At 36.9% G+C, this 14,702-nt stretch overlaps 1 protein-coding gene and 1 long non-coding RNA gene across 9 annotated transcripts in view; one reads left to right on the top strand and one right to left on the bottom strand.

Moving 5' to 3' along the window:
* Nucleotides 1–13,880, top strand: part of LOC110836697 (dynein beta chain, ciliary) — an 81,619-nt gene extending 67,739 nt beyond the window's left edge. For all 4 annotated transcript variants that reach the window (XM_022078159.2, XM_022078160.2, XM_022078157.2 and 1 more), the window contains 10 exons: nt 811–903; nt 1,926–2,228; nt 3,327–4,490; nt 5,466–5,691; nt 6,850–7,016; nt 8,531–8,782; nt 9,826–10,008; nt 10,490–10,663; nt 12,989–13,137; nt 13,456–13,880. In XM_022078159.2, coding sequence (XP_021933851.2) covers nt 811–903; nt 1,926–2,228; nt 3,327–4,490; nt 5,466–5,691; nt 6,850–7,016; nt 8,531–8,782; nt 9,826–10,008; nt 10,490–10,663; nt 12,989–13,137; nt 13,456–13,750 — 3,006 coding nt within the window. In that variant the 3' untranslated portion in view covers nt 13,751–13,880. The remainder of the gene's footprint in view (nt 1–810; nt 904–1,925; nt 2,229–3,326; nt 4,491–5,465; nt 5,692–6,849; nt 7,017–8,530; nt 8,783–9,825; nt 10,009–10,489; nt 10,664–12,988; nt 13,138–13,455) is intronic.
* LOC110836701 (uncharacterized) lies at nt 6,973–14,697 on the bottom strand. 5 transcript variants are annotated; one of them, XR_015537581.1, is made up of 4 exons: nt 14,618–14,697; nt 10,115–14,049; nt 8,429–8,759; nt 6,973–7,107 (listed from the first exon to the last, which is right to left on the bottom strand). It is a non-coding gene; the product is annotated as an uncharacterized LOC110836701 (long non-coding RNA). The 5 variants fall into 5 exon arrangements; XR_015537583.1 differs by lacking the exon at nt 10,115–14,049 and having other exon boundaries at nt 14,618–14,683; XR_015537584.1 differs by lacking the exon at nt 10,115–14,049 and having other exon boundaries at nt 14,622–14,675.
* Nucleotides 14,698–14,702: the final 5 nt, after the last annotated feature.

Here is a 14,702-nt window from a genome sequence, read left to right as displayed (position 1 = left end):
TCAAATTTTTATAGCATTTTTAAGGAAAAAATTGATTGATTCTAATGCTTGAGACTAAGAACTAATAAATAACATTGATATGAATATTTCTGACGGAGGCAGTATGACCTCTGAAAGGTTGGTTAACATCGACCAGACTACACAGCGCAACAACCCAGAAGACAGAAATCTTCATACTCACCGCTGTGAAAACCTCAAATCTTTCAACATTCATATGATATAGAGCAGGGGTTCTCAACCTTTTTTGCTGGCATACCACTAATTCTAATTTAACACATTAAATGTACCACTAACCAGATGTGTTCGGGGAAAACTTATTTATGTTAATATTATCTTTTTCTTACTTAGTTCGCATACCACTCAACATTGGCTCACGTACCACCAGTGGTATGCATACCATAGGTTGAGAAACACTGATACAGAAAGAACTGCATTAAATTTTAAGAGAGCTATGTTAGCACGGAAAAGTGAGTGGGGTAGTGAGAATGATATGTGGAAAAGATAGGAAAGAAATGTGAGAGGAAGGAGGGGATGAGATAAAAAGGAAAAACAGAGCAGTGGACTAAGATATGAAAGAAATTGTTCCTCAATGAATTTCAGTAGTCTTTATGCATTAGTCTACTTTATAATCCCAGCTGTCCAAAATAAGTAAATAATTATTTATTTAATTGTAATGTCTAAGTTACTGATGTCTAGTCATTGATGTTTCAAATTGTAGTAACTTTTTTTACTGTAACCATAGTTATTCAGTTGAGAAATATCTTTATTTTACATTTTTTACAATTATGTTTCCATACATTTCTTACACAGGTTATCAGACTTTCCCACAAACATTATCTGGAAGTCATTGAGAATGCTCTTTCTGATGGTTCAACAGTTCTTCTGGAGAATATTGGTGAAACTGTATGTATGATTGAATTTTAGAGATTACCAAAGGTAGAGGTAGAAGAACATAAAGAGTGTTTAATGATTCATTAAAACACTCATAATTAGCAAATATGTTATGGAAATGATGTTAATCAGAAGTTTTTCTAGTGGAAGAAAACAAAATATAAAAGGTTAATAATGATTTGGGGGGGGGGATTTAAGTTGAAATAAGAATAAACTTTTTTTGATATAAGTTCCTCTTTTTCATAGTTTTTGGACAGTTATTTCTAAGCAGTAATTTTATGAAATAAACATTTTGTGAGTATTTTCACCCTTATACCAAAATACCAACAAATCAAAAAAAATACTACTTGCAATGACGATGATAATAATAATAATATTGAATGTGTATCATTTATGTTGATATTTACTAAATATCACTGAGCAAAGCATACTATTTATTATGTTCATGAAACAGCTGTACTGTAGCCATAAATATTAGTCACTTAATAACTAAATGTCTTTTTTTTCAACTAAATTTTGCCCAAAATAATTATATTTGTTATTTCAAACATTCATGCACAGAAAATTTTAGTTGGAATATCTAGAGGAAAGAAGTCACCAAAAAACCTAGACATGAGGAAGGATAATATTGAAATGTATCTTAAGTGGCTAATATATGAGGGAGTGGATTGGACTTATATAGCCCAGGATGGGGTCCAGTAGTTGACTCTCATGAACACAACATTATACCTTCAGTGTCCATAAAAGGTGGAGATTTTATTGATTAGCTAAGTGTATTATCAGCTAGGGGTGCATATGTCCTTGTTGAATTAAATATTAAATAATACCTTACTCATATTTTATAAAAGATGTATGTATTGTTCTGGTAGTTTCACTACAATTAAGACAAGTCTGCATACAATTGTTTATGCATAGATTAGGTCTTCACATGAACATTATTGAAAGTAGTCTAATTGATTTTTGCTTTAGAGAAATGCTGTCTTTCTTCAATATTGTACTTCTGAGTAATAGATTATTGACAAATGCTGTTGTAGGTGGATGCCGTGCTAGATCCCCTGCTTGGTCGTAACCTCATCAAAAGGGGTCGAGCCATCAAGATTGGTGATAAGGAGATGAACTTCAATCCAAAGTTTCGCCTGATACTACAGACAAAACTAGCCAATCCCCACTACAAGCCTGAGATGCAGGCTCAGACAACTCTAATCAACTTTACAGTCACACGAGATGGTCTTGAAGAACAGCTCTTGGCAGAGGTGGTAAAGGCAGAGAGACCAGACCTTGAAAAACAAAGGTCAGAATTAACAAAACAACAAAATGACTTCAAGATAACATTGAAGGTTGGTTACTGCCTTATATTTGTATTTTCATTTCATTCCTATTGACAAACAAATTCAAGTGGGAAGGTAGAAGTCACAACATTATATCCTGGGTGTATCTTCTCCACATCCTCTTTCTCTTCCATCTTCCTCATTTTCCTTTTCTTGTGGTTTTCCCATATACACAGGTTCCTGATTAGCACAGAAACTGACTACCCTGTCTGAGCTCTTTCATGACATTTCTGAGTCTTTTGAGGCTAAAGTATCTCATGACTAGTTCTATCAATATTTATTATACTAAATCCTTGTTTTGCAAATGCATAAGTAATAACATATGAGATTTGAAGTTTTCATCAGAAGTCATATTGTGCTCTTCTGGGTTGTGACAGCACAGTCATGAAGGTGCTTATTGAAGTTACTTCTACCTCGAACATTTGTGTATGTTCCTCTGAAATGTCAGTAACCACGTGGAAGACCACATGGTGTTGCAGTCCTGAAAAACACAATTTGAACTTTATTTAACTGATTTTTTTTTTTTTGATGACTGTAAAGACCAAATGCCAATCCTTTTTTGGTGTGCAGAATGAATTTTGATATAAAAATATTCCCAGCTGCTTATATGTTTTCATTTCTGTCCACCATCCCTCCCACCTTTTGCACAGCCACCCACTGCCATTAAATTGTGCTGTTTTTGGCCATTTTTTAGTTTTACATATATCAGATTATCTTGTCTTCCTACATTTTACATATAACTGAAATATTTTTATTTGCCTTTTTTACCATTATTTATACTTCTATAAATTAATGTGGAATTAATTTCTGTTTGATGAATGATTGCTTAATGGACAAATAGGATTTGAGGTTATCACTGCAGTGAGTATGAAGATGGTTGTCTTTTGGGTTGCACTACTGCTGTATAGATGTTTACCAACGTTTCAGTGGTGTTTGCTACCTCCATTGTTAGGGTGATGAGCAATTTCTACCAGACTAAATAGCAGAAACCCAGAAAACAGTCATATTCTTTGCTTCATGCAGACAATCAAACATTTTGTAAAACAAGGAGTTGTGGCATGGAGAAGGTTATACTACTGATTACTAATCAACCATCATATTGCACAGGCCTTAGAAGATGATTTACTGACTAGATTAGCTGCTGCTGGTGAAGATATTCTGAGTGATACTGCATTGGTGATTAATCTGGAGACCACCAAGAAAACAGCAGCTGAAATTGAAATCAAAGTAGAAGAAGCCAAAGTAACATCCAAAAGGATTGATGAAGCTCGTGAACAGTATCGTCCTGCTGCAACTAGAGCTTCTTTGTTATACTTCATCCTTAATGACCTTCACAAAATCAACCCCATATACCAGTTCTCACTGAAAGCTTTCAGCATGGTTTTCCAGAATGCCATAGCAAGAGCAGTTAAGTCTGATGACATTGGAGAATGTGTCACAAATCTCCTGGATTCAATCTCATACATGGTTTTTATGTATACTTCAAGGGGACTCTTTGAATGTGACAAGCTTATCTTTCTGGCACAGATGGCTTTCCAGGTATTGTTGACAAGTAAAGAAATTGATGCCACTGAGCTGGATTTTCTGTTGCGGTTCCCCATCACTACAAACCTGATTAGTCCTGTGGATTTCCTCTCCAGTACAAGTTGGGGTGGGATTAAGAGCCTGTCATTAATGATCGAGTTCAAGAACCTGGACCGTGACATTGAAGGTTCAGCTAAAAGATGGAAGAAATTTGTAGATTCTGAATATCCAGAGAAGGAAAAGTTTCCTCAGGAATGGAAGAACAAATCAGCACTTCAGAAGTTGTGCATGATGCGTGCTCTTCGCCCAGATCGTATGACATATGCCATTAAAGCATTTGTAGAAGAGAAATTAGGCACTAAGTTTACAGAATCTAGATCCATGGAGTTCACGAGGTCATTTGAGGAGACAAGTCCCACAATACCTGTATTCTTTATTTTATCACCAGGTGTAGATCCACTTAAAGATGTAGAAAAGCTAGGCAAAAAGTTGGGCTTCACATTTGATAAGCGAAACTTTCACAATGTGTCCCTAGGACAGGGACAAGAAACAGTGGCAGAGCATGCTATGGAAGTAGCTTCCCTTCATGGTCATTGGGTCATATTGCAGAATATACACTTAGTTCAAGCATGGCTTCCAATACTTGAGAAGAAGATGGAACAGTGTGAAGAAGGAGCACATCCAAATTATCGACTATTTATGAGTGCAGAACCTGCTCCTGGCCCAGAGTTTCACATTATTCCTCAGGTATGTTGTTGTTATTTTTGTTATTTTTATTTATTTGTTTGTTTGTTTATTTATTTATTTTATTTTCTAGTTTCTGCCTGTATTAGCTGTCTTGCTGTTGTCAAGCACATAAATAGTGTTTTGTTGTTGCTGTTATCATCATTTTTCATTACTGTTATTTTTATACAGTTTACTGATCCATTTCTATGCAATATTTCCACTAATAGAAATTCCATTTCCACTAAATTTTTAAGATACATTCTTGCACTATCATCATGCCTTTTTATCTATAATATATAAATTTGTAAGTTAACAGAAACTGTGGTAAATGGAAACACCTGTGAGGTGTACAACCACTCATTCTAAAGCTAATATCACCCAGATGTCTGTAAAAGTAAACATTTTGTGATACGGCTTACACAACCACACACACATACATATAGTTGGGTGACTAAATTAAATTAAATTAAATCCGTGGCGTAACAGCTCCAGAGAGCCAAAGCTGACTAGCTTGACTGCTGGCCTCATGTTCACATTCATAAGCAGAGGTGAACGATCTTCCAACCAGATATAGGGTGATGTGTGGTCAGCACGATGAACCCCCAGCCATTGCTAGTTTTCCTGACCGGATTATGCCACTTATTGTAGCTCCCCAATTTCCTCACGATGCTGAGTTGGCACTGGTCCCATACACTGGTCAAAAGCTTATGAGAAAATTTCTTCTCCCCCGAGACTCGAACCAGCGCACATTCCGTATCGCCGGTCCGAAGCATGATGCCTCAGACCGTGCGGCTACGGCGCGGGACAGACATAGATGGGTGACACATGGTTATAATGATACTATAACCTACTTTTCTTATAAAATAAGGCAAGTAATTTCTTATCATTCTTTTTTTTAAATGGTCTCCAAAATAAAACTGTATTTAAACATTAAACTGTAAATCTGAAACAAGAGGTGCATATAAAGTACTGCAATGTGTTTATTATTGCCAATAGGGTTTGCTTGAGTCATCCATCAAAATCACGAATGAACCACCTTCTGGTATGCTGGCGAATCTACACAAAGCTCTTGACAACTTCAACCAAGAAACACTGGAAATGTGTACCAAAGAAGCGGAATTTAAATCAATACTGTTTGTACTCTGCTACTTCCATGCTGTTGTTAATGAACGAAGAAAATTTGGTGCCCAAGGCTGGAACAAGGTGTATCCATTCAATGTCGGTAAGAATCTGACAAACATACAAGACATCCTGATGAGAACAGTTTTAATAGACCTTAAGTTGTATATATAAACAAACCATAACAAAATTAAGTCAGTAGTAGTATAAAAGTGAAGAATATATATATACTTTTTTACTGTTTTATAAACCTTTTGGAGACAGGAAGATTAAAAGTAAAGGGTGCATAAAACCTACTGTTTGTCTAATGAAATAAGACTGCAATGATGTGTCACAAAGTACATATAGATTCCAAATGTGTTGTCTGTGCTTTTGCATTTTCGTGGTCTTGATATTAATTTATTGCCAATAATATGAAAGTTATTTATAGAACTAAAAAGTAAAACAGTCCTGGTACATGCCATGTAGGTCACTTGGGGGGAGAGGAGATATAGCCCCAACTCATTCTTAACCTCAGTACTAGATGGAGGTGATGAGCCGGGATAGCTCAGTCTGTATAGTGACTAGTTACGGACTGGACGACCGGGGTTCGATCCCCGATGGGGGGCAGAGGATTTTTCCTCTAGCCTCTGCATCCAGACTGGCTCTGGGGCCCACCCAGCCTCCTCTACAATGGGTACCGGGTTCCATTCCCGGGGGTAAATCCGGCCGGGGCGTGATACTGACCACTCACCCCCATCTAGTGCCGAGGTCAAGGAAGAGAGGAGCTATACCTCCACTCACCCCAAACGCCTACATGGCGTATAGTGGGACAAACTTCACTTTACTAGATGGAGGTGAGTGGTCAGCATTGCACCCCAGCTGTGCTTTACCCCTTGGAAAGGACTCTGGTACCCATTGGATAGGAGGCTAGGTGGGCCCCAGAGCTGGTCTGGATGCAGAGACTAGAGGAAAAATCCTCGAACAATAGTTGTCCAGCCCAGAGGTAGTCACTATACTGACTGAGCTATCCCAGCTCATTATTTATAGAACTACCCACAATAAGAATAATACACTGCAGAAATTTACAAAATATACTGTTCATAAAGCTCTTCACTTTTGCTCCACATTAACACTTGGTTGCCTGAGAATAAATATACTGCATGACTTGAAGAAAGCCTGTGATTAGTTTTCATTTGAGGTACTATAACACATTCCATTGAATTCAGTATATCAGTGAAACTAATTTGGTTAATTATAATGTGTTTAAATTTGCTTTTAGGCGATCTCACTATTAGCATAAGTGTCTTGTACAACTACTTGGAGAACAGCTCAAAAATTCCTTGGGAAGATTTGCGGTACCTTTTTGGTGAAATTATGTACGGAGGACACATTACAGATGCTTGGGACAGACGACTGTGCTGCACATTCTTACAGGAATGGTTGCAGGTAATCCTTTTCTTTGTGCTTGTTTCTATAATTTCTTCCACAGAGGGCATAAGTCTGCTGTTGTAGCTCTCACAAAGTAGTAGCTGGTAATCTGAGCAAAGAACCAAAACAGCAATGTACAATCTGATCAAGTTGTGAAAATACAATGAAATATAATAGGAGAAGAGATTTTTATTGGCAACACAGCAAGGGAAGAGACCACTTAGGAGACTTGGGCATATGCATGATACAGTGAAATCTCCAATTTAAATTATTGTAGGGGACAAAGTAATTTCATGTAAAACTGTAGAAAATTCTAAGTGGAGGGAATTAAACACTAAAATTATTCACTGAGGAACACTGACTTTGATCATTAACCCTCTGGCTGCAACTGATGAGATACCTCTCACATTTTTTCCATTAGTGTGCATATTGGATGAGATAAACTTGCTAAGGTATGAGTACATGTTCCATCTATGGAATTTTGTTCAACTGCATGGTCAAGCTCCCAAGTATCACAATCACATTTCTCATATGCTTATTCTTTTGCTTGTATTGATTTCATAATAAATTAAATTTAGAATGTAAAAAGTCAGATGTTCTTGGGAAACACCAAACATTTCTGGTGAACAGCCAAAGTGTTATAAATGTTTAAAAATTTAAATCAAGGGGTTCTATTGTAATATTGAAATGAATATTATGAATCTGTGAAGATGCAAATTGGATTTAATTGATTTAGGATAGTGTCCAACAATGGGCATATGTGATAACAGAGGTGAACCTTAGGCTTCCTCAATAATAGAGAAGATTTTTAATCAGCTGAAAAACCATAAGCTGCTGAAGGCAAAATCATGTATTAATTCAAAACTTGGATAAAATATTAGACAGAAGAAAAGTTTAGTAATGTTTCTTTTCTTTGGATAATTATCATGTTCATGTGGCCATCTGTCATACATTTATCCAAGCATTTATCTATCCCCTGTAAAGATTTTTGAGTCAGTTGATAGGTATTCATAATGCTTTGTTTGAACAACATGTCACTGGATGCTATCCCACCCTTTTTACTAATTTCCCCAATCAGTAATGCCAATATGGCAGCTATGTGAAGCTGTGTGGTGGGAACAACTCTAGTAGTACATTAAATTAGGAACTGAAATTGTTGTTGTTGTTGTTTGTTTGTTTGTTTTTGTTTGTTTTTTTCATTTAAATTTAATTTTTTTGGTACTAATAAACCATGTGAATCCTCTTATGGAGATAGACTGTGTGCGTACCCACATATTATATATATATCACTTCTGTGATGTTAATAATTACAAACATGATGATGGGATAAAACTTTTAGGTTATATGTGTACATTTTAATGCAATTTTGTAGAAGTGGAAATTTATACAGAAAGTGAAAAATAAATTGTGTAAATGCTAATTTAAAATACCTGCAAACTTCACCTTAAAGTCTGAAGCACTTGAAGAAAAACTGGCATTATATGCATTTTTCAGAACATCTTGTATGTTAAACATTGTGTATTGATCCACAGGATGAACTACTAGATACTGAATTATTACTAGTATCAGGATTTCCCACTCCTACAAATATGGATTATGCAGGGTATCACAGATATATTGATGATAGCTTGCCAGATGAGTCCCCCTGTCTATATGGTCTACATCCAAACGCAGAAATTGGTTTCCTCACCACAGCCTCAGAAAATTTATTCCGTACAGTGTTTGAGATGCAACCACGGGACTCTGGAGCAGCAGGAGCCACTACAATCACAAGAGAAGATAAGGTTAGTAGAATAGTGTAAACTTCATTTAATGATTTTGGGAAAAATATAAGGGATTTTCAGTTTGAGATCATCAGAAGATCATGGGTTTAACTCTAGGCTGAAAGACTGACTATCCTGTATTAAGTTTCCAATGGTTTTCCTCTTGTACCTCAGGAAACTACTAGGATTGTACCTCAAAAAAGACCATGGCTGTTTCCTTCAATACTCTTTTCAGTTCATCATTTATAATGTTCCTATCATGTCCCATTCAACACTGTGTAATGTATGCAATTAGAAAACCACTGTTAAATAATATGAAGGATTGTTATGTGGATAAGATGGCAATTATAGGTGTATAAAAATGTGTCCAGTAGTTCTTTCAGTGATAGTTTGAGCACAAATAACTGTGGCCAACTTCTTAACCATCTGAAGGAGTTAAAATGTCATGGTCATGATTTGTAGCTCTGTAAAGACCTATAAGAGCACTAGTCAGCTATCAGTTACTGAAGACTGGTAATTTCTTTTAAATGTGGAAGACCATAACATGGTGTAATCACCCAAACATGAAGATATGAGTTTCAAAGAACTTTTTGTTTACAACTTATTCATAAATACTAAATTCTTTGAAACTCACATTTTTTATGTTTGTCTGATGACTCCATGTCACAGTATCCCAAATTTAAAAGAAACACCAATCTCTATTTATGGACAACTGACTAGTCCTATTTATAGTACCAAATCATACAGTAGGGTAGAACTTAAAAATGTTGGGCAACCTAACTTCCTTGTCATGGTGTCATCACAGGTCTTCACAAACACATGAAATATGAAATCTGAAGTTGTTACAGAAGTGAAAGATGTTTTTGCTGTCTTCTGCATTATAAAGTTACTTATATCTTGAACATGTAGGTGGCAGCAAGTTCTTCCATAAAGTTAATAACAACTTACAGGATTCTGTTTTACAAAGCCAGAAATTACATTTATTTACCTGTATTTGTAAAGCAGATGCTTTCAGTTGAAGATGATTGTTTCTGTCATTATCAGTTAGTAATATAATTTCTCAGGTAAAACAAGTGTTGGAAGAGATAATTGACAAAGTTCCAGAGCTATTCAACATTGCTGAGATTATGGCAAAGGTTGAGGAAAGGACTCCATACATCATAGTTGCATTCCAAGAATGTGAACGAATGAATTTCCTCATGGCTGAGCTGAAACGTTCCTTGAAAGAACTAGATCTTGGGTTAAGGGTAAGTACATAACATCTCCCTGCCCCTTCCCAAGAACATCTGTTTATACTTTTGCAGTGACTGACAGGAAGTGCATCAGAACTTATTGTAACATTTCTTCATGTACCTTTTGAGTTTAAAAAGGTGGCTGTCTTCTGGGTTATGAGGAGGCTAGGGCTCGATTTTGGGCTGTTACGCCATAGTAGTAGTAGTAGTAGTAGTAGTCTTCTGGGTTATAGCAGAAATCTTTCTCTTAAGACAAGAAGTATGCTTATGAGATCACGATGTGTTTCTTTCAACTTTTGAATCAGTTGACCAAATTTCATGAAATCTGGTATTTGTCCTATTTAGGCCTGTTTTAGGTACACAAAATAGAGTCCTTACATTATTCTGTGTGTCTTCCTAAGCTTGTTTTCCTTTGCTTGATATTCTTTTCCTTCAGTTTATACACAAGTACCAGTTACAGCATTGAAAGGTTAAATTGACTAACATACAATTATAGGGTGAACTGACCATCACAGAAGAAATGGAAGCCTTAGAATCATGCCTCTTTCTGGATCAAGTACCACCCAACTGGACAAAACGGGCATATCCATCTATGCTGACCCTGGGACCCTGGTTTGCTGATCTGATGCTGCGACTAAAGGAATTGGAAGCCTGGTCATCAGACTTTAATGTGAGGTGTCTTTTATTCTTGCTTGAGTTTAGATGCAAGGGTGGCTGAAATTTGTCCCCAAACTTTAATTGTTTTTCATAACTCTGTCATTTTTTGATAGTCATTTCATGGGATGCGACAAGTGTAAATATATACGCTGTAATCAAAATTTCAAATCAGATTTAAACCTCCTGTGTAATACATTGTTCCAATATGTGAGCCAGGATAGCTCAGTAAAGTGACTGGATACTGACTAGACAGCTAGTGTTAAATTCCCAGCATGGACAGAGATCTACACCACTTCTGGATCCTCCTTCAAAGTTGTGCTACGATTATGAATGTGTGGAGCTTTATCTCTATAACTGTACATGGTGCAGTGCGTATACTCAGGAGAATGTTTCATTTTTTAATGTACAGTAGTAGGTTACTCCTTCTCGAAGGTATCACCACCTTGTCGAAGGCAATCTGCCGGGTGAGGAGGCTTGTATGCTCAAATGACCCTTAGGGCTATGCTGGGCGGAGCTTCAGCTCATGGTAGGGTCACCCAAGCCGGACAAGTCTAAGGTGATGTGCTAGACTAAGAGTGATACCCTGGTCCTCCAGGTTGGGGGTTGGGCATAAGGCTAACAACCTTTCACCGTAAAAAAAGCATCGTTATGAAAAAAATTAACTAAGCCTCGGACCAGGACGGACTCTTTGGCATGACCAAGGCAACTGAAAAAGGACATGAGATTTGGTACTTGGAACATTAGGAGCCTCTATAGGGCTGGGACACTGAAATCAGTGAGTAGGGAATTAGAGAATTATAAGTTAGATTTAGTGGCAGTGCAGTTGATCAGATTCCAGCAGAATGAATTAAAGCAGGTGGCAAAGGGTTGCATATGAGGATCCATAAGCTTATTCAGTTAATTTGGGATAAGGAAGAGATGCCACAACAATGGAAGGAATCCATAATTATTCCTATTCATAAGAAGGGGGACAAGACTGAGTGTGGTAATTACCGAGGAATTTCTCTGCTATCAACCTCATACAAAATTCTATCCAACATTCTTTTGGCAAGATTAACCCCATATGCGAATGAAATTATTGGGGATCATCAGTGTGGGTTCAGACGAAACAGGTTAACAATTGATCAGATTTTTTGCATTCGTCAGATACTAGAGAAAAAATGGGAGTTCGGTGGGACCGTACATCAATTATTTATAGATTTCAAAAAAGCCTATGACTCTGTGAAGAGAGAAGTGTTATATAATATTCTTATTGAATTTGGTATACCAAAGAAGCTAGTGAGTCTAATAAAAATGTGCTTAAATGAAACCTGTAGCAAAATTCGAGTAGGTAAATATGTATCTGAGACATTCCTCATCAAGAACGGTCTAAAACAAGGAGATGCTTTGTCTCCACTGCTCTTTAACTTTGCGCTAGAATATGCCATCAGGAAAGTCCAAGATAGGCAGGAGGGTTTGCAATTGAATGGGACACATCAGCTATTGGCATATGCTGATGATGTTAATTTATTGGGGGATGATATGAATACAATATAGAGGAATGCAGAAGTTTTACTAGAGGCTAGTAGACAGGTGGGGCTAGAAGTGAATTCAGAAAAAACTAAGTACATGTTGGTATCTCGTCGTCAGCAGACAGACGGGCAAAATTATCTTAGGGTAGCTAATAAGTCCTTTGAAAGGATTACAAAGTTCAAATATCTGGGAACAACAATAACAAATCAAAATGATACTCATGAGGAAGTTAGGAGGAGATTAAATTCTGGAAATGCTTGCTACTTCTCAGTTCAAAATATTTTGTCTTCCCATCTGATTTCTAAGAACATGAAAAGTAAAGTATAAAAAACAATAATCTTGCCTGTTGCTTTGTATGTGTGCGAAACATGGCATCTCACTCAGAGGGAGGAACACAGATTGCAGGTGTTTGAGAACAGGGTGTTGAGGAGGATATTTGGGCCTAAGAGAGAAGACAGTGGGGCATGGAGAAAACTGCATAATGATGAGCTTAAAAATCTGTACTCCTCCCCCAGTATTGTCAGGGTGATTAAGTCGAGAAGAATGAGATGGGCGGGGCGTGTAGCGCACACGGTTGGTACAAGAGGTGTGCACCGGGTATTGGTTGGGAAGCCTAAGGGGAAGAGACCGCTGGGGGACCTAGACGAAGATGGGAGGATAATCTCAGGCGGGATCTATGGGAGATAGGAGTTGAAGGAGACTGGATTTCATTGGCCCAGGACAGGGTCCGTTGGAGGGCTTTGGTTAATTCGGTGATGAACCTTCGGGTTCGGTAAGCCATCTAGTTAGTTAGTAGTAGGTTACTAGTTGTTATTCTTTATTTCAGCTTCCAGCAACTATATGGCTAGCAGGATTCTTCAATCCTCAGTCTTTTTTGACAGCTATTAAGCAATCAACAGCCCGTAAGAATGAGTGGCCATTGGACAAAATGTGTCTCCACTGTGAAGTGTCCAAGAAACAGAAAGATGAATTTATGTGAGTAAAATGCAATGTTGGGGAGAATATTCAGATACAGTAGACTGTGTGAAGTTTCATAATGCAGAATGTCATAATTTGTTTTCATCACCTGGTTATGTTATGGTGATTAAATCAATTAGGTGGGATGATATCATTACAACAACATTTAAGAGACAAGGTTATGAGGATCAGAGGATAGAACCGGCTTCAGATCACATCCAGTGGCATGTTTTGATATTAATGGTGTTAAATCTAGGTTCTGCTGCCAAAGGAGTTAGTTTAGTTGTTATGAAGAATGTGTGCTGTAAATGGCGTTGCTATATTGAAATGTTACAGGTCAGCTCCTCGTGAAGGAGCATATGTGCATGGCTTGTTCATGGAAGGTGCACGCTGGGACATTCAGACTGGTTCTATCATGGAGTCTCGACTCAAAGATTTGTTCCCAGTCATGCCTGTGATTTTCATAAAAGCAATTACACAAGACAAACAGGATATGCGGAATATGTATGAGTGTCCTGTCTACAAAACACGTGTTCGAGGACCAACATACATCTGTACTTTCAATCTTAAAACAAAAGAAAAAGCAGCTAAGTGGACAATGGCTGGAGTAGCAATTCTTCTACAGATTTAGATTCTAACTTGTTGATCATTAGTTGTTTCATTCAGAATTATAGTCTTAGTACCTGTCAGTTGTTGTGATCTATTGCTGAAATTATTGTATATTAGTGTTACTCAATAATAGTCTCTAAATAGTGTTGAAATACTTGCATTATTTTTATCAGAATTTGGGATACTCTTTCATGCTGACTTCTTGTTTCCTTTCCCTCATTCATAAAATGGCCCAATTTTGCATCAAGATATCTGTATTGGTCTCCTTGTGTGTGTGTATTTATTTTCTGGTGGTCCAGCCACTGAACAGTATTTCATATGCTATTAAAATACCAATAGTTAGTTTCAATTCCAGTAATGTCATGTGCAGCCAAGTTAATACAAAGGTTAACAGAAGAGTATGCATCAGATGAAACAGGAAACTACTTATAGTAATAAATAAAATTTAAACTTATGAGCTGACATACAGTGAAACTAGCAAGAACTCTTAATTAATTTTATACTATTGTTGTGGCTGTGTAATTGTTGTTTACATCAATGTTTGAAGGCCTTTCTTTAAACATTTCATGAACTTTTATTAAAGTTAGTATGAACATGTTCTTAATAAGAACGTTTTATTTTATTCATAAAGTCTGCCCAAAAGACGTTCATAATTAGTTTTGACGGAAAAATTTGTTAATCAGTGGGAAAGCACGTTTCAAATATCTTTCAAGGAAAATGTTCTTCATACATATCGTTGCTGCACTGAATAAAGAATAATTCCTGTACAGAATGTTGTTTAGAAATTTGCACGACTGACTCAATTCTGGTGTCTTGGCGTTTAAAAAACGCGATGTCGGTTTCGAATCTCATTTTAAGTTTCCATATTTTTTCTACCCACAAGTCCTACCTACAAAATCATGCAATAAATAAGATCCACTTGCAGAAGCGAAGAAGAAGAAGTTTATGGTTACAATAATTGTCTCAAATAGGGA

Source organism: Zootermopsis nevadensis, unplaced genomic scaffold (assembly GCF_977971745.1).
Source record: "Zootermopsis nevadensis isolate Lab colony 2312 unplaced genomic scaffold, Znev_1.0 Znev_ptg000028l, whole genome shotgun sequence".
NCBI lineage: Eukaryota > Metazoa > Arthropoda > Insecta > Blattodea > Termopsidae > Zootermopsis > Zootermopsis nevadensis.
The sequence above is the reverse complement of the archived record's forward strand: the minus strand, read 5'-3'. Positions and strand labels throughout refer to the sequence as shown.